General features: G+C 38.7%; 1 protein-coding gene across 3 annotated transcripts in view; it reads left to right on the plus strand.

Annotated features, from left to right (window-relative positions):
* CNTN1 (contactin 1) overlaps positions 1–7,496 on the plus strand; it is a 405,010-nt gene extending 397,514 nt beyond the window's left edge. For all 3 annotated transcript variants that reach the window (XM_027542588.1, XM_027542590.1, XM_027542589.1), the window contains one exon: positions 5,021–7,496. In XM_027542588.1, coding sequence (XP_027398389.1) covers positions 5,021–5,097 — 77 coding nt within the window. In that variant the 3' untranslated portion in view covers positions 5,098–7,496. The remainder of the gene's footprint in view (positions 1–5,020) is intronic.
* The last annotated feature ends 13,371 nt before the right edge of the window (positions 7,497–20,867 follow it).

Below are 20,867 nucleotides of genomic sequence, written 5' to 3' on the forward strand. Positions count from 1 at the left end.
ACACGACTAAAGTGACTTAGCATGCCAGGGACCCATCATGAGGGGAGAGTAGTTTACCAGCTGCATGTTCCTAGTAAAAGATAAGAAGAGTAAAGAAGGTATGGAATATTATTGGTAAGTCAACACTAGCCACTCAGTGATGGGGTTGTTCTTGCATTTTCTAGTCGCTGCATGATCTTAGAAATGTTTCACAGTTGGCATTATCTTTGTCTCTCATATAACTAACCTGAATAAAGACAGGTCACTTTGTTGTGTTTTTTTTTTTTTTCCCCTCCTAGCTGATTTTATTGTCAATCCCAGACAGACTTTTATATTCTCCAAACTTGCTGCTATCCCAGAGGGAGTTTTATTGAATTCAACACAAACACACACTGATGTATTCCTAAAACACCTAATATATATGAAGATGGGGATAAATCATCTTATCAAAACACTTTCTTCCCCCAGCCCAAGGCCAAGGATAAGACTGTGAAGGAATCCAAAGTAACATCCCACTAAGACAAGTTGGAGAACGCTTTGGGCTGAGGAGTAAAACATGGCCTTTCTGATGTTGCAGATTTTTAACATTGTTTAAACCAGGTCACCGTGGTTGTCTTTGTCTTCTTTAAACCCCTATGTCTTACCCCTTTACTGTCTTTCTGACCTTGTACTCCACAATCAGAAAAGATTCAGGGATATTAACTGTAAAAATTATTTATATCGTACCTTTATAGTTAAATTACTATATGTTGAGCTTGGTATTAGACAACACAGCTGAAAATATAATTTGGATATATTCCCTGTCCTGAAGATGTTCACAAAATGTTAAAAATTGTGAACATAAAGCACGACACCATGAGGAGAAAATTATAGCAAACATTAGCAATTTGGGTTGGAGCATGTCCAAACTTAAGCATCAGAAAAGACATTTGTATTAAAAGCTGACTAGACTGTCTTATGCTCATGCTCAGTACTCAGTCGCTCAGACATGTCTGACTGTGACCCCATGGACTGTAACCCACTAGGCTCCTCTGTCCATGGGATTTCCCAGGAAAGAATACTGGAGTGGGTTGCCATTTTCTTCTCCAGGGGATATTCCCCACCCATTAATCAAACCCCCATCTCCTGCATTGGCAGGTGGATTCTTTACCACTAAGCCACCAAGGAAGCCTGGAGTGACCGTCTACTTACCATAAAACCTGAAAAGATTGTTAAGTACTGCTTGTTTTTTACTTAAATTTCTCTTCTCAATGTGTAACTAGACAGTTAAGAGTAAAAAAAAATCCAGAAACCCAATGACATAGTATTCTAAATAGGCTTTACATGAGTTCTTATAGGCAAAAGTAATTAACCAGATTGATGATTTGTTCATGTTTGATATTCAGTGAAAGTGAAAGTTGCTCAGTTGTGTCCAGCTCTTTGCAACCATGGACTATACAGTCCATGGAATTCTCCAGGCCAGAATACTGGAGTGGGTAGCCTTTTCCTTCTCAAGGGGATGATCCCAATCCAGGGATCGAATCCAGGTCTCCTTGCATTGATGCAAAATACATGTTTACAACTAACCATGTAAGTACTGAAATTATTCTTGATAGCAATATTATATACATTTTGTTAGGTAAAAAAAGAATATATGTTTAAAACCCCTCAAGAATATGGGGATCCCACATTTAAAATGACTTTAAATAGCAATTCAGTGAGGTCTCTAATTTCTGTTTGGAATGTGGAAGAGAATTGAAGATGAAGACCACAATTACATAGGCTTGAGCCATTAGAGAAATTAAATATAACACACATAAACTTTGAAGAGTTTATTTTAAATAAATCAAATATCCTGATGTTGCAGCCACAAGTTATGAAATTATATTTGGTTTTCATACTAACACCAAAACTTTAAAATGGCATTCACAGTTGACTAACCATCTTTCTGTTGCCACAGTTTGTACTTAGACAACCCACATATTCAGGCAAATACTCGAACGTGTACCCATCACTAATGTAATTTGTGGTCAAAGGACAGAGCATTTCAGAGACCCTGCTGTCATTCTCAGACAAAGGTCTTTGGGAAAGATCATTTAAATTAGGTCAAACATTGAAAACTAATATTTTTCTGTGTGATTGAGGTTTATTATTGGTCATCTTATTGAATAAAATAATGTGTGTGCTGAAGCATAGTTTTAAAATATCTGTGTAGAAAAAGAGAAGGAAAACTACAAGAACAAATACCCCTGGAAACAGCTTAGGCTCTCCACTTTCCCCTATGCCATTGATTTTCCTTCAGTGCTCTGCCTTGACACTTGAAGTGCAGGATGTAGCATTCTAGTGCTTTTTTAGACCTGGTTCATTTCCAAAGTGATCTGTAGAAAGTGGCAGCAATGTAGAAAGAGCATGGACTTTGGAGCCAGGCTGATCTGAGATCTAATCCTGGCTCTGTCTTCTACTGGCTACTGGTCTTAAGCAGCAATTTTATCTGAATCTGAGTTACAAAATCTATAAAGTGCAGGCATGAAATTAAGAGACACTTGCTCCTTGGAAGAAAAGCTATGACAAACTTAGACAGCATTTTAAAAAGCAGAGACATCACTTTGCCGACAAATGTGTATATCGTCAAAGCTATGGTTTTTCTAGTAGTCATGTATGGATATGAGCTTTGGATCACAAAAAAGGCTGAGCTCTGAAGAACTGATGCTTTCTTTTTTTTATTTTATTTTATTTTTAAACTTTACATAATTGTATTAGTTTTGCCAAATATCAAAATGAATCCGCCACAGGTATACATGTGTTCCCCATCCTGAACCCTCCTCCCTCCTCCCTCCCTATACCATCCCTCTGGGTCGTCCCAGTGCACTAGCCCCAAGCATCCAGTATTGTGTATCGAACCTAGACTGGCAACTCGTTTCTTACATGACATTTTACATGTTTCAATGTCATTCTCCCAAATCTTCCCACCCTCTCCCTCTCCCACAGAGTCCATAAGACTGTTCTATACATCAGTGTCTCTTAAATACAGTATACTAACGCATATATATGGAATTTAGAAAGATGGTAACAATAACCCGGTGAACAAGACAGCAAAAGAACTGATGCTTTCATACTGTGCTGGAGAAGACTCTTGAGAGTCGCTAGAATTCAAGCAGATCAAACCAGTCAATTCTAAAGGAAATCAACCCTGAATATTCATTGGAAGGACTGATGCTAAAGCTGAAGCTCCAGTACTTTGCCACCTAATGCAAACAGCCAACTCACTGGAAAAGACCCTGATGCTGGGAAAGATTGAGGACAGGAGGAGAAGGAGGTGACAGATGATGAGATAGTTGTATGGCATCACCAATTCAATGGACATGAGTTTGAGCAAACTTCAGGAGATAATGAAGGACAGGGAAGCCGGGCATGCTGCAGTCCATGGTGTCGCAAAGTCGGACGTGATTGAGTGACTGGACAACAACAATAACAAATCTATAGAGTCAGGATAGTAAGTTCTACCATCTTAGACTACCGTATAAATACCACAATACACATAAAAGGCCAGTGTGGTTTCTGTCTTGTAATTATAGAGCAGTGAATAGCAGCTATCATAGTTATTATTAGTGTCATCATTGCTACTGGTAGTGCTATTATGCAGCATCTCCATAATGAGGCAGCTGCTTGAGGGCCGTTTACATTGTGCCTACTGTTCTGGCCCCACTTTTACCCTCACTGCCCTGCTCACTTCTAAGAACCCCTTTATGTGTGTCTCATAATGTTTTCTCTCTTTTCCATGCAGCACCAAATGCTGCTAACAGGGCAATAGCGGAATATAGGTAGACACAATCATTGTCCACCTTACAAGGAGTATGACTGTGCTTTCAATGACCAAATTGAAGAAAAGATTCTTCTCTTCAATCTTGAGTCTTTCAAAATGTAAGGAGAATATTCCAAAGAAAGGGATATTTAGACAGCTGTAGATATCGTTGATGACAATGACTTAAAGTTTCAAATTTAGAGAACTTCCAAATCTATTATATTTACACAAATGGACACAAATCTATTATACTTGCAATCTGTTGACTGTATCTTTAGCCTGCCACTCTTCCCAGCAGTGCGGTCATTGAAAAGAGTTCTTAATAACTGTGGAGAGTTGAAAGGAAGAGTATACATTTTTGATCCCACTTTTCAACCCTTTCTCAAGAATTCCAGTGATGCTGGACTTAGACCTATAAATTTCCTTAGCACAGGAAGAGCCCTTCTAGATGGCATTCAAGATGTATGTTAAGTATATAGAATATCACATCATTTTTATTCTTAAATCACAGCATTAATATTTCAGGGCAATTGTTCTTTAGATATAAATTTGAATAGATTATTATTATCAAAAATACATTTCTCAAATCATTGTGTATAAGTCCCTAAATGTTTTAAAACTATTGATATATGGGATATGAGATCATGCAATATCTTCCAGTATACATATGATGTCATTCAGTTCAGTCACTTAGCATGTCTGACTCTTTGTGACATCATGGACTGCAGTATGCCAGGCTTCCCTGTCCATCACCAACTCCCAGAGCTTGCTCAAACTCATGTCCATTGAGTTGGTGATGTCATCCAACCATCTCATCCTCTGTTGTCCCCTTCTCCTCTTCAATGTCTTTGCCCCAGGTTTAACATTATTAGCATTTTTGCTGCATCTCTTCATCTTATTGTGTCACAGCTTACTTATGATTTTTCACTTATTTATGTATGTTTCTTGACCTAGTGCCTTCTAGTAGAAGTTTAGGACTGCTGGATCATAGGCAAAATAGAAACATTTGTGATCTTATTATCTTAAATGATTTATATGAACTCATGGTATAAATAGTCCATATACTTTCACACACAAAATCCTTTATCAACCATTTTTATTTTTACTAAGTCACTTAAGACTAAGAGAAGCTGGTATTTTTTTCAAAGGAAACACTTGTTTTTCAGGGTTACATAATATGGTCTTCCCCAAAGCAGAAGAAATGAGCAATAGTGACTGTTATCAATGAACTAATAAGCACGTGTTTGATTTGCATTATAGGTGCATCCATCCTATCACCATGTCTTCTCGGCTTCCTGCTGCCTGCCCTTGGCATCCTTGTCTACTTGGAATTCTGAATGTGGTGTGACAACCTGCTTTTCCCAGCCCAGCTCAGAGAACACCCTTCATCCCTATGATGACTACAGTTCCTTCCAATCCCTGCGGCTCCACGCTAAGCCAAATAAATCATAATTTAACAAACTATCCAACTGATTTACAACATATGTTATGACTGAGGCATTCAGGAACCCCTTCATCCAAAAGAATAAACTTTTAAATGAATATAAAATGGTTTTTAACTCGTTCCAATATGCCTTATAAACCACTTAAACTGATTCTGTGACAGTTGCATGATTTAATCCAATGGGACAAGTTACAGTGTTCAATTCAATACTATAGGCTGTAGAGTGAAAGTAAAATCACCATACACAGGTGCTTTAAATTTAATAACAAGTTGTGAAATATAATAGAGGTTGAAGTGTTGATCGTATGTGGTAAATGTAAGAGTACTATAGTCTCTTGTACTATCCTCTCTGTTTTGGGTCCTGCATATTTTTGAATGGCCCCTATCATTCTTGACATTTTGAGTTTTCTTAGAAAAAAATAATAGAACTGAAGAATTAGACATAATCTCCAATACCAAATCATTTTATTGAATAAGTTGGAAGATTTTGAATATTGAAAACCAAATTCTAGAACTTATGATAAGTATTCCTATTTTGGAAGCAAGTAATTTTCTAAACATTTGGTTTTCAGAATCAGTAATTCTTTTAAGTTAGTTTTTTAATAGTAAAATTAACATACTGTATGAAGTTTTGTTTTTTTTTTTACTTTTGTATTCTACTCTGATGTTCTTTTATGCTTTTCTTATTATCAATTTCAAACCTCAAAAATCATAACTCTTGTGATAGAGTATCATCATGTTGCTGTATTTATTCATATGTGAAATGATCAATTTTAAAAAGTAGAGAGCTTCCATTTTTTTAATTGAGAAGTGACAGGCTTTACATAGCTAGGAATAAATGTCAGTTAAGTGAATATCAGAATTATCTAATATTCTAGTGTCTTTGTTTTTGTGCTTCATTATAAGTAAAACCTTTCTTTATTAAAGGTGTGGGATCAAGAAATCACCTGTAGCTTGGAAAAACTACAGTATTCCCCATTATTTTTTAAATTTAGTTTTAAATTAATTTCCTGCTTCAATGCAATACCGAAAACTGGCTAAAAATACCAAATCAAGGTTTGTTAATGGTACTTTGAAGAGTATCCAAAACTAGAAGGCTGGGAGGAGACAAATAGCTTGTCTGTGCAGTGGTATCTCCCAAGTGTTGGTATTTTAGGTTTTTATAAGTCCTGAAAAGGAAGATGCACATTTCTTCATTCTCCATGGTGTGCACGGACATGTGTTTGAGTGTGGATGTGAAAGAAGTAATAAAGGATTAGCTGGCTAATGAAATAGTGCAATGTCTGATGCTTCAAGAGGTATAATCCTATTTTATTAGCACAACCTTGCTAGCTAATTAGAGATAGAGTTTATCTTTTTAGAAAGGATAACTTATAGGTTCATAAAAATATCTACAGGAAGCAAAATAGATCTATTACTATTTTACCCCCTTTTCTTTAATTTGTATAATTTTTGTACTATATATCTATGTGTAAATGTTTAGAGCTTTCATTAAGAAAATACCAATAAATATTTCATTAGTTTACATTTAACTCTTTGTTATAAAATGAAACTTTTTAAAAACAAGTGAAAGGGATGATTCCCCAGTAGAAGTATGTCAACAGTCTGAGATCATTGCCAGATTTCATAAAATATTTAATTATTTGAAAAAGAAACAAAATCTCTTCATACTTTCGGGAAACAAATACTCTGTGAGCCTTCTGTACAAATGTTTGTGTTTTCACTGTTACACTTTGGGGTTTTCCTTTTGCAATGTGACCCATGTTGGGCATTTTTATATAATCAACAACTAAATATTTTGCCAAATGCATGCTTGCCTTTTATTTTCTTATGTATGGTAATAAAGAGCAAAACTGGTTAGATTTTGCATGAAATGGTTCTGACAGATAAGAAGAAAACAGACTTTGAAGGTTGTTTGTTTAATTTTAAATTTGTGACAGAGATAAAATAGAGTAAAATCTCTCATACACTGATAATTCAAGCTTTCATTTCCTCATAGACGTGTACAAATTTGACTGGGACCATCAGGTTTAAACTGTTGTCAAACTAATGCATCATCTGCTTTAAGACACAAGATTCTTAATTAAACTTTATATAGTGATAGATACATCTGTTGTTTCTTTGTATTTCAAGGAAAGGTGGTAGTAGTTTTATTTGATACTGATAAATATTGAATTGATTTTTTTAGTTATTTTTTATCATTTTTTTCAATGGAGTAGCATAGGACTGTGCTTTGTCCTTTTTATGAATGAAAAAAAATTATAAAGAAATAAATGTCTTACTGTTACCCAAGAAATAACAACTGTCCTTTCAATTTACCTGAATTTGAAAATTCATTTTTAGAGGATTTTCTTTAAAAATTTAATAACATGGAAAAAATATTACATATTAAACAAAACAGCAGTTCAATGAAGCGTTCTACAAAAAAATATACATAAAAACATATACATGCACACACAAGCATTACAATGACATATGATCACCTGGGAGATGTCTTCAATTTATGGAGAGGTCAGTGCATATCACTCAATCTTATGCTGGACACTAATGCAAGCTGTTAGATACTGAAAAAATAAGAGACTGTTTAAACCCTGAATGAGCTGATACTCTTAATGGAGGAATTTACTTAAAAGCATAGCTGTGCAAACAGGAATCTGGTACAGGTGAAGCCTTCTCTGAGTCCTGAGCCAGACTGAACCTCAAATGCTGAATCCCAGAGGTTTCTGCCTTCTTCCTTACATCCTCCCTTGCGTTCTGATTGTGATTTCTCACTGGCATTCTGACCTCTCTTCCTGTTTCATGAAGCTTGCTTCCACCCTGCACCCTGGTTCCCCTTTTGGACCCCACCTCTGTTTCTTGACCCTAAGTATTATATTACTTCCATTCTAATATTTTACTTTTGGTATTTGACCCAGGACTGACCCCATCTCTAATTCTCCAGGCTTTGGGAGATCAAAGCTTCTTTCTGTGAGTGCATTTTCCTTGTTAGTTGTTCTCAAACCTGGTTGTCCATCAGGATAACCTGGAGAATTTGAAAAAGCAAAATAGATTTCCTAGGCCTCAGTCAGGCTTACCAAATCAAAATTGGGCAGTGAGGCATAGGGATCTGTATCTTTTTAGGTTGTTTGTGAGAGTCTAAAAGGGATCCCAGGTTTGAGAATCACAGGTTTTCATCATTATTACAAGTTAGATTAATTGATATTTTAAATTGAATCAACAATATAAACATCATGGATACAAAATTTAAATTCTCTTAAAAATAAATCCATTCTCTTGGTTTATCTAAAATGTTAATTTGTTCATTTTTTGTCTTTTGGTTCTATATCTTAAGTGTCAAAATGCTATATACTTTTTGTCTGTTAAAATTGTCCCCTAATTTGTTTGTGTCTAAAATCCATGCAGCAGACTGAAATGCATTTCAGGTTTTCTCTCTAGAGAAATGTGGATTTTATTTTATTTTTTTCTTTTCCCTTTTTGTAACATGGAAAGTTAAATTTTGATACCTAATTTCCTGAATCTCTAATCTTCTGGAGATGGCTAATATAAAGATTGTTGAAAGGTGCCCCTTCTCCAACTTGAGCATTTTTTTTTCCACAATGGAAACATGAGTGGTTATGAATGAGTTGACTTCAAAATTAGTGGGTAGGGAGGCCAAAATTAGTTTCTACATTGTTTATCACATTTAAAGAACAGGTTTCACTTTTCAATTACTACTAATAAATTTGATGCTTGGAGAAATTACATGCATCAGTACCCATGATGCTATTACTATTTGACTCTTGAATTCAATTGGGCATATCCTAAGGCAAAACTGTGAAGTGAAGAAACTTGTCTTAATCTATCCTATGTCCTCAGTCAGGCTCTTTTGCTTTATGAAAGCTGCCTTAAAAGCAATCCCCTAACTTTCATACCTTCTTGTATTAGTTTCCTAGGTTTTCCACAACAAATGACCACAAACTGAGTGGCTTCAAACAACAGAAATCTCTCTCTTACATTTCTGGAAGCTGGAAGTTGGAATTCAAGGTGTCAGCAAGATTGGTTTCATGTGGATTCTGAGGGAGCATCTGTTCTGTGCCTCTCTTGTGGTTGGAGGCAATCCTTGGTGTTTCTCGGTTTGCAGCTGCATGTCTCCAATCTCTGCTTCTGTTGTCATGTGACAGTCTCCGTTTGTATTTAAATTTCTCTCTTTTTATGGTTGCTGGGGTGAAGGACAGGAGGAAGGGATAATTGCAGAATTTGAGATGTGTGGCAACTTGAATGGGAGGGGAGTTGGGGGAGAATGGATACATGTATATATAGGGTGAATCCCATGGTTGTTAACCTGAAACTATCACAGTGCTGTTTGCTAATCAGCTATACCTCAGTACAAAATAAAAAAGTTTAAAAAATATAAATAAAGGAATAATTTTCTCTCTTCTCATAAAAACACTAGTCATTGGATTAGGGCCCACCCTAATCCAGTTTGACATCATCTTAATTTGATTACATCTAAAAAGTTCCCATTTCCAACAAAGGTCACATTCATAGATTCCAACTGAACATAAATCTAGAATACTATTCACCCCAGTATATGTCTCTTTTCCTTTTTTTAAAACCTGTATATCCCCACTCAGACTTCCCAGTTGAAGCACGGGTAAAGAATGTGCCTGTCAATAGAGGAGATACAAGAGACGTGGGTTTGATCCCGTGTTTGGGAAGATCCCCTGGAATAGGAAATGGCAACCCACTCCAGTATTCTTGCCTGGAGAATTCCATGGACAGAGGAGCCTGGCGGCCTGTAGTTCCTGGGATTGGAAAAAGTCAGACATGACTGAGAACTGAACACACACACACATGCCCCACTCATGCTAATGAGGATTAGACTGAAAAACGACTCCAGGCATGCTTTCATAAAACATTTGTGTTGATAATATACAACACTATGGAACAGAATACATTATGCTAAGTGAAAAAGCCAGATAAAAAAGACTGTGATTCCATTTATATGACATTCTGGAAAAGGCAAAATTCTAGGGACAGAGAACAAGTCAGTGGTTATAAAGTGTTAAGAGTAAGGAGGAGAGTTTGACCTAAAAGGGGCAGCATGGAGGGAACTTCTCAAGGGTGCCAAAACTGATGGCAGTGACTCAAATCTATTTATCAAAACTCATAAAACTATACAACAAAAAAGGGAATTTTACTGTATGTACACTTTAGAAATTTTTATAATGTAGTTATGCAAAGATCATGAATGTTGGACAGACCTGTGATCATATTCTAACTCCGTTATTACCTTATGAGATACCTTGTGAAACCTTTGATGAGTAAGTTGACATTTGGAAGATAGTTTCCTTTACCATAAAGTAAGAGTAATACTTTTGAATCACTTAGAATCCTTTCAGCTGCAAGTGACAAACACTCAACTCAAATAAGTTTAAGACAAACAAGGACTTTGTTGACTCAAATAATTGCATCTATGAGATACAGGGGCTGGGTATAAGGGCTTAAATAGTGTCATCAGAGAGCTACCTCTCCATCTGATGATTCTGGTTCTCCCTGTGCACATGTTTCATTCATAGGCAGGCTATCTTCTTGTGGCAGGAATCATGGATGCTGACTGGTCCAACCCTACATTCTACTGATTGGTGGCTCCAAAGCACTAGAGATTCTTTTTCCTACTTATTACAGGTATAAAATCTCATTAAAGACTCATACTATCCCCAGGAGGCTGGCCATGGGACCCCTGGCCATCTTTCTAGATAACTGGATGGTGGCAAGAACACTGTAAGAAGTTTCACCAGAACCACATGAAATGGAAAAGGATGATTCCCTTAAATGGGACACCAGGTGCTATTAACAAAAGGAGGATATTGGACTAGCAAAAACATTCTCCACTCCACTTGTTCTTCCTAAAATTCTATGTGTTAAATAGATGATAGAGTTAAAATGCCTAGCATATAATAAATGCCTGCAAAATCTTAAATTTCCCCTCCCACCATAACTTTTCACCATATATATGCATATTAGCATATAAGGCTTCTAAAATTCTTAATTCAGGTGATTGAATAGCTAGAGCTTAGCATTCACAGTCAAATCAAGGTCTGCTCTCCTTGGTAAGGTAGAGCTGATTTAGTTGAAATGAATGCAATCCTGTCAAGTCACTTCAGTCATGTCCGACTCTTTGCTACACTATGGACTGTAGCACGCCAGACTCTTCTGTCCGAAGGATTCTCCAGGCAAGAATACTGGAGTGGGTTGCAATGCCCTCCTCCAGGGGATCTTCCAGACCCAGGAATCAAACCCATCTCTATATCTCCCGCTTTGGCAAGTGGGTTCTTTACCACTAGCGCCACCTGGGAAGCCCCAATGAATGCAATAGCAGAATATAAAAGAACAGGGCCAGGGGTCTGATGGCTCTGAAGTCTTCCTTTTATTTCATTTGAAATGTATAACATTTTCAATAATGAGGAGTGAGGGGAAAACATTGTCTAGCAGTCCTGGCTATACTTTTTTCATTATTTCTGAGAATGATGTGTATATCCAGGCATACTACAAGTTTCCAAGGGACTTGAGAACTTCTTTGGAAAATCTTATCCAGTTATCCAATGAATCAATGGGAAAGGGCATAGCACATTAAATTGGTGAAAACACATATACCATTTAAAGTGAACTATATTAGTTATTTATCACCATAATAATGCTGCAGAAACATAGTCACAAAACCTTAGTGGCATATAATAGTAAACATTAATTGCACACACATAAGATCAGCAGTGGATCAGAAATGTGGCCTTGCTAATGTGAGCTGGACTTTCTCACACACTTGAGAGCAGGCTGACTATCAGCTGTTATAGCTGGCGCCTTTAGGGCCAGCTTGGATCTGCTCCACTTTTCTGTCATCCTGCAGCAGCCTAGTTCTGGCATGTTGTCATGACAAATGGCAGAGGTAGAAGGAAGCAAATGGAAATGTGCATGTACTCTTTCAAGCCTTTGCTTGCCCCATGACTACTAATATCTCATTAACAAAATCAAGTTATAAAGCTCAGACTCAAGGAGCAGGGCAGGTCACCCACGTATGTGGGCGGACACCTTAAAGTTAAAGGCAAAGGGTGTGGATAAAGGGAATACTGATAAGTTGGAACCAAATGATGCAATCTACCATGTATATTTACCAAATCCCATTGGTTTAAAGGCCACTAATTTTACCATCAAGAAAGAAAAAATACTTGTAATTAAACTATAATACAATGTTTATCATATAGACTTGTATATTTATGGAAATATTTATTTAAACAAAATGTTTATGACTTGTGATTCTCATGCACACACAAGAAAGAAACTATGTACAAAAGAAATTGTGTAATATAGTCTTAAATATTTCCATATTCAGAAAATAATTCTTCTAAACCAATCTTAAACTCTGAGTAATTGGTATTTGTATTTTGCCACAAAATATTATTCTTTGGTGGTATTTGTATATGCATCATTTCTTAAAAGACTGCTTAAGTATATCTTTGAAGCTCCCAACGCTCATTCTGCAGTACTTTCTCAATCTTATCAGGCATTGTTGTTGTGGTTGTTGTTGTTCAGTCACTAAGTATGTCTGAATTTTTGTGACCCCATGGACTGCAGCATGCCAGGCTTCCCTGTCCTTCACTATCTCCTGGAGTTTGCTCAAATTCATGTCCACTGAATTGGTGATGCTATCTAACCATCTCATCCTCTGTTGCCCTCTTCACCTTTGCCTTCAATCTTTCCTAGCATCAGGGTCAACTCTTCATATCAGGTGTTGATCTCCTTGCAGTCCAAGGGATTCTCAAGCACCATAATTTAAAAGCATCAGTTCTTCGGTGCTCAACTTTCTTTATGGTCTACATCAATGCATGACTACTGGGAAAGCCATAGCCCTGATTATTCAGACCTCTGTCGGCAAAGTGATGTCTTTGCTTTTTAAAATATTGTCTAGGTTTGTCATAGCTTTCCTTTCAAGGAGCAAGTGTCTTTTAATTTCATGGCTGCAGTCACGATCCACAGTTTCTGTTCTTTATCTTGCTCATCTTTGCATGAAATGTTCACTTGATAGCTCAAAATTTTTTTGAAAAGATCTCTAGTGTTTCCTATTCCATTGTATTCCTCTATTTCTTTGCATTTTTCAGTTAAGAAGGAGCTTTCTTATCTCTTCTTGCTATTCTTTGGAACTCTGCATTCAGTGGTATATATCTTTCCCTTTCTCCTTTGCCTTTTACTTCTTTTATCAGCTATTCCTAAAGCCTCCTCAGGCAACCACTTTGCCTTCTTGCATTATTTTTTCTTTGTGATGGTTTTGGTTACTGCCTCCTCTACAATGTTATGAACCTCCGTCCATAGTTCTTTAGACACTCTGTCTACCAGATCTAATCCCTTGAATCTATTCATCACCTCCACTGTATAATCGTAAGGGATATGATTTAGGTCATACCTGAATGGTCTAGTGGTTTTTCCTGCTTTCTTCAATTTAAGTCTGAATTTTGCAATAAGGAGCTCAAGATCTGAGTCACAGTCAGCTCCAAGTCTTGTTTTTGCTGACTGTATAGAGCTTCTCCATCTTAAGCTGCAAAGAATATAATCAATCTAATTTCAGCATTGACCTTTTGGTTATATCCATGTGCAGAGTCATCTCTTATGTTGTCGGAAGAGAGTGTTTGCTATGAGCAGTGTATTTTCCTGGCAAAATTCTGTTAGCCTTTGCCCTGCTTCATTTTGTACTCCATTGCAACTTGCCTGTTGCTACAAGTATTTCTTGACTTCATACTTTTGCGTTCCAATCCACTATGAAGGAAAGGAGATCCTTTTTGAATTAGGTTTTGCAAGTCTTCGCTGAACCAGTTGACTTCAGCTTCTTCAGTATTAGAGGTCAGCAGATAGACTTGTATTACTATGATGTTGAATGGTGTGCCTTAAAATGAACCAAGATCATTCTGTTCATTTTGGGGACTGCACTCAAAAAAAAGAGATTGATAATCTTTTTTTTTTTTTTTTTGAATATGAGGGCTACTCCATTTCTTATAAGATATTCTTGACAACAGTAGTAGATATAATGGTCATCTGAATTAAATTCACCCATTTCCATTCATTTTAGGTCACTGATTTCTAAGATGTCTATGTTTACTCTTGACATCCCCTACTTGACTACATCCAATTTACCTTGATTCATGGACCTAACTTTCCAGGTTCCTATGAGAAATTGTTGTTAGAGCATTGGGCTTTACTTTCACCACCAGAAACATCCACAACTGAGCATTGTTTCCACTTTGACCCAGCCACTTCATTCTTTCTGGAGCAATTGATAATTGTCCTCCACTCTTCCCCGGTAGCCTTCTGACTTTGTAACCTGGGGGGCTCATCTTCCAGTATCATATCTTTTTCACTTTTCGTACAGTTCATGGGTTTCTTGCAGTAAGAATACTGGAGTGATTTGCCATTCCCTTCTCCATTTTGTCAGAACTCTCCACTATGACCAGTCCATCTTGGGTGCTCCTGCATGGCATGATTTATAGCTTCATTAAGTTACCCAAGCCCCTTCACCATGACAAGGCTGTGATCCATGAAGGAGTATTAATAGGCATTAATATCAAGCACTAATAGATAGCTATTAGGGCTATTAAAAAAAAGAAAAAAGAAGTCCAAAAATTCTTTGATATTCCTCCTTTCAGGAGGTGGAACCTAATTCTAATTCCCCTCCACTTGAGGTTGAACTGAATTTAGTGACTCATTTCAAGCGAATATGATAAAAAACAGAAGTGACAGTGCAGGATTTTGGAAACTAAGTCATAAAAAGCCAATGCAGTTTATATGGTTTTCATTTTGGTCCTTCTCTCTAAGACAAATTGTTGTAGAAGTACACAGGCAGCCCTCTGGAGATGTCCCCATAGTGAGAAACTGGGCCCTGCCAACAGCCATGTGAATGAGACATTTTGCAAGCACATCCCAGCCCCAGTCAAGCCTTCAGATGACTGAAGCCCTGGCTAAAAGCAAAGCTGCGGGCTGGGAAAGACATTGAATAAGAGCTACCCAACCAAAATGCTTCCATGTTCATGACTCTTGGAAACTGCATGATATAACAAATACTTGATGTTTTAAGCCCAAAAGATTTGAGGGTAGTATATTATACATAGAATAAAATAAAAACTCATTTTAAGCAAATGAAATTGTCTGACCTGGCCAACAGGAAGAAAAAGTGTTATCCTTTATGCCCAGTTCAGTTCAGTTGTGTCCGACTCTTTGTGACCCCATGTATTGCAGCACGCCAAGCCTCTATGTCCATCACCAACTCCCGGAGTTTACTCAAACTCATGTCCATTGAGTCAGTGATGCCATCCAACCATCTCATCCTCTGTCATCCCCTTCACCTCCTGCCTTCAATCTTTCCCAAAATCAGGGTCTTTTCAAATGAGTCAGTTCTTCGCATCAGGTGGCCAAGGTATTGGAGTTTCAGCTTCAACATCAGTCCTTCCAATGTATATTTAGGACTGAATTCCTTTAGGATGAACTGGTTGGATCTCCTTGCAGTCGAGGGGACTCTCAAGAGTGTTCTCCAACACCACGGTTCAAAAGCATCAATTCTTCAGCACTCAGCTTTCTTTATAGTCCAACTCTCACATCCATACATGACTACTGGAAAAACCAGAGCTTTGACTAGACGGACCTTTGTTGGCAAAGTAATGTCTCTGCTTTTTAATATGCTGTCTAGTTTGATCATAGCTTTTCTTCCAAGGAGCAAGCGTCTTTTAATTTCATGGCTGCAGTCACCATCTGCAGTGCATTTCACTTCAGTTCAGTCGCTCAGTCATGTCCAACTCTTTGCAAAGCCATGAACTGCGTCACTCCAGGTCTCCCTGTCCATCCCCAACTCCCGGAGTTTACTCAAACTCATGTTCATCGAGTAGGTGATGCCATCCAACCATCTCATACTTTGTCGTCCCCTTCTCCTCCTGCCCTCAATCTTTCCCAACATCAGGGTCTTTTCAATGAGTCAGCTCTTCACATCAGGTGGCCAAAGTATTGGAGTTTCAGCTTCAACATCAGTCCTTCCAAAGAACACTCATGGCTAATCTCCTTTAGGATGGACTGGTTGGACCTCCTTGCCATCCAAGTGACTCTCAAGAGTCTTCTCCAATACCACAGTTCAAAAGTATCAATTCTTTGGTGTTCAGCTTTCTTTATAGTCCAACTCTCACATCCATATATGACTACCGGAAAAACCACAGCCTTGACTAGATGGCCTCTGTTGGCAAAGTAATGTCTCTGCTTTTTAATATGCTATCTGCTGCTGCTGCTGCTAAGTCGCTTCAGTTGTGTCCGACTCTGTGCAACCCCATAGACGGCAGCCCACCAGGCTCCCTCATCCCTGGGATTCTCCAGGCAAGAACACTGGAATGGGTTGCCATTTCCTTCTCCAATATGCTGTCTAGGTTGGTCATAACTTTCCTTTTAAGGAGTATGTGTTTTTTAATTTCATGGCTGTAGTCACCATTTGCAGTGATTTTGGAGCCCCCTCCCCACAAAAAAAAATAAAGTCTGACACTGTTTCCCATCTATTTTCCATGAAGTGATGGGAATGGATGCCATGATGTTAGTTTTCTGAATGCTGAGCTTTAAGTCAACATTTTCACTCTCCTCTTTCAATTTCATCAAGAGGCTTTTTAGTTCTTCTTCACTTTCTGCCATAAGAGTGGTGTCTTCTACATATCTGAGGTTATTGATATTTCTCCCAGCAATCTTGATTCCAGCTTGGGCTTCATCCAGCCCAGCGTTTCTCATGATGTACTCTGCATATAAGTTAAATAAGCAGGGTGACAATATACAGCCTTGATGTATACCTTTCCCTATTTGGAACCACTCTGTTGTTCCATGTCTAGTTCTAACTATTGCTTCCTGACCTGCATACAGATTTCTCAAGAGGCAGGTCAGGTGGTCTGGTATTCCCATCTCTTTCAGAATTTTCCACAGTTAATTGTGATCCATTCAGTCAAAGGAAGCTGTGGCTCTACAGTGCTGGGGCAGCAAGCAGCCAAGGGGAAATACCCCATGTCCAAGGTCAGGAGCAGTGACTGTGCTTTGCTGGAGCAGTTGTGAAGAGAGAACCCATGTCCAAATTAAGAGAAACCCCACTTAGACAGTAAGCTCTGAGAGAGGACATCAAAGGGCAGACAGACTGAAACCACAATCACAGAAAACTAGCCAATCTAATCACATAGACCACAGCCTTGTCTAACTCAATGAAACTAAGCCATGCCGTATAGGGCCACCCAAGATGGTCAACAAAATGTGGTCCACTGGAGAAGGGAATGGCAAACCACTTCAGCATTCTTGCCTTGAGAACCCCATGAACAGAATGAAAAGGCAGTGATTTTGGAGCCCCCCAAAATAAAGTCTGTCATTGTTTCCACTGTTTCCCCATCTATTTGCCATGAAGTGATGGGACCAGATGCCATAATCTTAGTTTTCTGAATGTTGAGTTTTAAGCTAACTTTTTCACTCTCCTCTTTCACTTTCACCCAGAGGCTGTTTAGTTATTTTTAGCTTTCTGACATAAGGGTGGTGTCATGTACATATCTGAGGTTATTGATATTTCTCCCAGCAATCAAAATTCCAGCTTGTGCTTCATCCAGCCCAGCGTTTCCCATGATATACTCTGCATATAAGTTAAATAAGCAAGGGTGACAATATACAGTCTTGAAGTACTCGTTTCCCTATTTGAAACCAGTCTGTTTTTCCATGAGGAGATACCCCATGTCCAAGGTCAGAAAAACCCAGCAAGATGGTAGGCACTGGAGTGGTGGCTGAACAGTGCTGGAGAGGCTGTGAAGAGAGACCCCACACCTAAGGGCAAAGGAAAAGGCCCAGCAAGACTGTAGGAGGGGCAAATTCCCCATTCCTACCAGAGATGCTCAGAGGGCTGAACAAACCTTGTGTGCACCAGGACCCAGGAACCCCACAGAGACTGAGAGAGAACTGTGTTTGAACATCTCCTGTGGAGGTATGGGTCAGCAGTGGACTGCCACAGGGACAGGGGCTCTGGGTGCAGCAGACTTGGGTATGGCATAAGACCTCTTGGAGGAGGTCACCCTTAACCCTACCATAGAGTTGCCAGAATTCACACAGGACTGGGAAATAGTCTCTTGGAGGGCACAAACAGAACTTTGTGTGCACCAGAACCCAGGATAAAGGAGCAGTGACCCCACAAAAGACTGATCTAGACTTGCCTGGGAGTGTCCAAGAGTCTCCAGCAGAGGCATGGGTAGATGGTGGCCTCCTGCAGGGTTGGGGGCAGTGACAGCACTGTAACAGCACATGCATGGGATCTTTGAAAGAGTTCACCATTATCTTCATTACCTCCAGAGGAACCAACAGTCAAACTGCCAACATCAGTTGGATTATTGAAAAAGCAAGAGTCTTCTTGCTTTTTCTTCTAAGGGGTTCTTACCCACAGTAGTAGATATAATCGTCATCTGAGCTAAATCGACCCATTCCAGTCCATTTTAATTCAGTTCAGTTCAGTTCAGTCACTCAGTCGTGTCCAACTCTTTGTGACCCCATGAATCACAGCAGCCCAGGCCTCCCTGTCCATCACCAACTCCCGCAGTTCACCCAGACTCACGTCCATCGAGTCAGTGATGCCATCCAGCCATCTCATCCTCTTTCATCCCCTTCTCTTCCTGTCCCCAATCCCTCCCAGCATCAGAGTCTTTTCCAAAGAGTCAATTCTTTGCTTGAAGTGGCCAAAATATTGGAGTTTCAGCTTTAGCATCATTCCTTCCAAAGAATACCCAGGACTGATCTCCTTTAGAATGGACTGGTTGGGTCTCCTTGCTATCCAAGGGACTCTCAAGAGCCTTCTCCAACACCACAGCTCAAAAACATCAAAAGAATCAAAACCATTTTAGTTCACTGATTCCTAAAATGTTGGTGTTCACTCTTGCCATCTCCTGTATGACCACTTCCAATTTGCCTTGATTCATGGAGCTAACATTCCAGGTTCGTATGCAGTATTGCTTTGTACAGCATTGGACTTTATTTCCCAGATGTCCAGGTGCTCTATTTCCATAAATTTCAGTAGATAATAAATTTTGGTCTTACTGATGAATCATAAGACATTTAAAGAGCCATTAAACTCAATGTTTTATCCACAAAATGCTCCTAACACAAATAAAGTAATACCAATTATAAACAGCTATGACCAAAGTCACATATGTGCAAGCAGTGACAATAAAGTCATTATTGTCTCCTGACTTATAGCATTTAAGAGATGCTATAAATTTTAAGATGCATTCCATTCTTAGATATCAGTCAGTTCAGTTCAGTTGCTCAGTTGTGCCTGACTCTTTGCCACCCCATGGACTGTAGCACGCCAGGCTTCCCTGTCCATCTCCAACTCCCAAAGCTTGCTTGAACTCATGTCCATCGAGTCAGTGATGCCATCCAACCATCTCATCCTCTGTCATCCCCTTCACCTACCTTCAATCTTTCCCAGCATCAGGGTCTTTTCCAATGAGTCAGTTCTTTGCATCAGGTGGCCAAAGTTTTGGAGTTTCATCTTCAGCATCAGTCCTTCCAATGAATAATCAGGACTGATTGCCTTTGGATTGACTGGTTTGATCTCCTTGCAGTCCAAGGGACTCTCAAGAGTCTTCTCCAACACCACGATTCAAAACTATAAATTCTTTAGCACTCATCATCAATTCTCATATATTAACATGTAAAAACATTGAGTGTATTAGAAATAATGAAATATGAATATTTACAGTTTTGAATAATTACAGCTTCTGGACCAAATTTGAGTTAAAGAAGGTAAGAGTTATATTTAGGATGCTGAACATTATTTGTTTAGTTCACCGAGGAAGCAAAATGCCTAGCATAAGTGGCTAGAATCCCAGTAGTGATTTGAGATGAGCATGGTTGCCAAGAGTAATAGTCTCTCTACATTTACATTTATCATAAAGACAACAGTTCAAAGTGTCCCAACAGGCTAACTATGCTTCTCTTCACAGAACAGCACAAGATTTTGTATGTAATAAGACACACACACAAACACACATGTGACTCAAATGGAAAAGAATCCACTTGCAGTGCAGGAAACCCAGCTTTGATTCTCGGTAGGGAAGATCCCCTGGAGAAGGAAATGACAATGACTCTAATATTCTTGCCTGGAGAATCCCATGGTCACAGGAGCCTGGCGGGCTGCAGTCCATAGGGTTGCGAACAGTAAGACATGACTGAACAGCTAACACAAACACCCATACACAATACAGAATGGTTTAGTGAATGAAAGAATGCAATCAATCTGATTTCTGTATTGACCATCTGGTGATGTCTACGTGTGGAGTCGTTTCTTGTGTTGTTAAGGAAGGTGTTTTCTATGATCAGTACATTCTCCTGGCAAAACTCTGTTAGTCTTTGCCCTACTTCATTTTGTACTCCAAGGCTAAACTTGACTGTTACCCCAGATATCTCTTACCCCAGATATCCCTTAACTTCATACTTTTGCATTCCGGCCCCCTATGATGGAAAGGACATCTTTTTTGGTGTTAGTTCTAGAGGGTCTTGTAGGTCTTCATAGAACCATTCAGCTTCTTTGGCATTAGTGGTTGGAACATGGGCTTAGATTACTGTGATATTGAATGGTTTGCCTTGGAAATGAACAGA

Source organism: Bos indicus x Bos taurus, chromosome 5 (genome assembly GCF_003369695.1).
Source record: "Bos indicus x Bos taurus breed Angus x Brahman F1 hybrid chromosome 5, Bos_hybrid_MaternalHap_v2.0, whole genome shotgun sequence".
Taxonomy (NCBI): domain Eukaryota; kingdom Metazoa; phylum Chordata; class Mammalia; order Artiodactyla; family Bovidae; genus Bos; species Bos indicus x Bos taurus.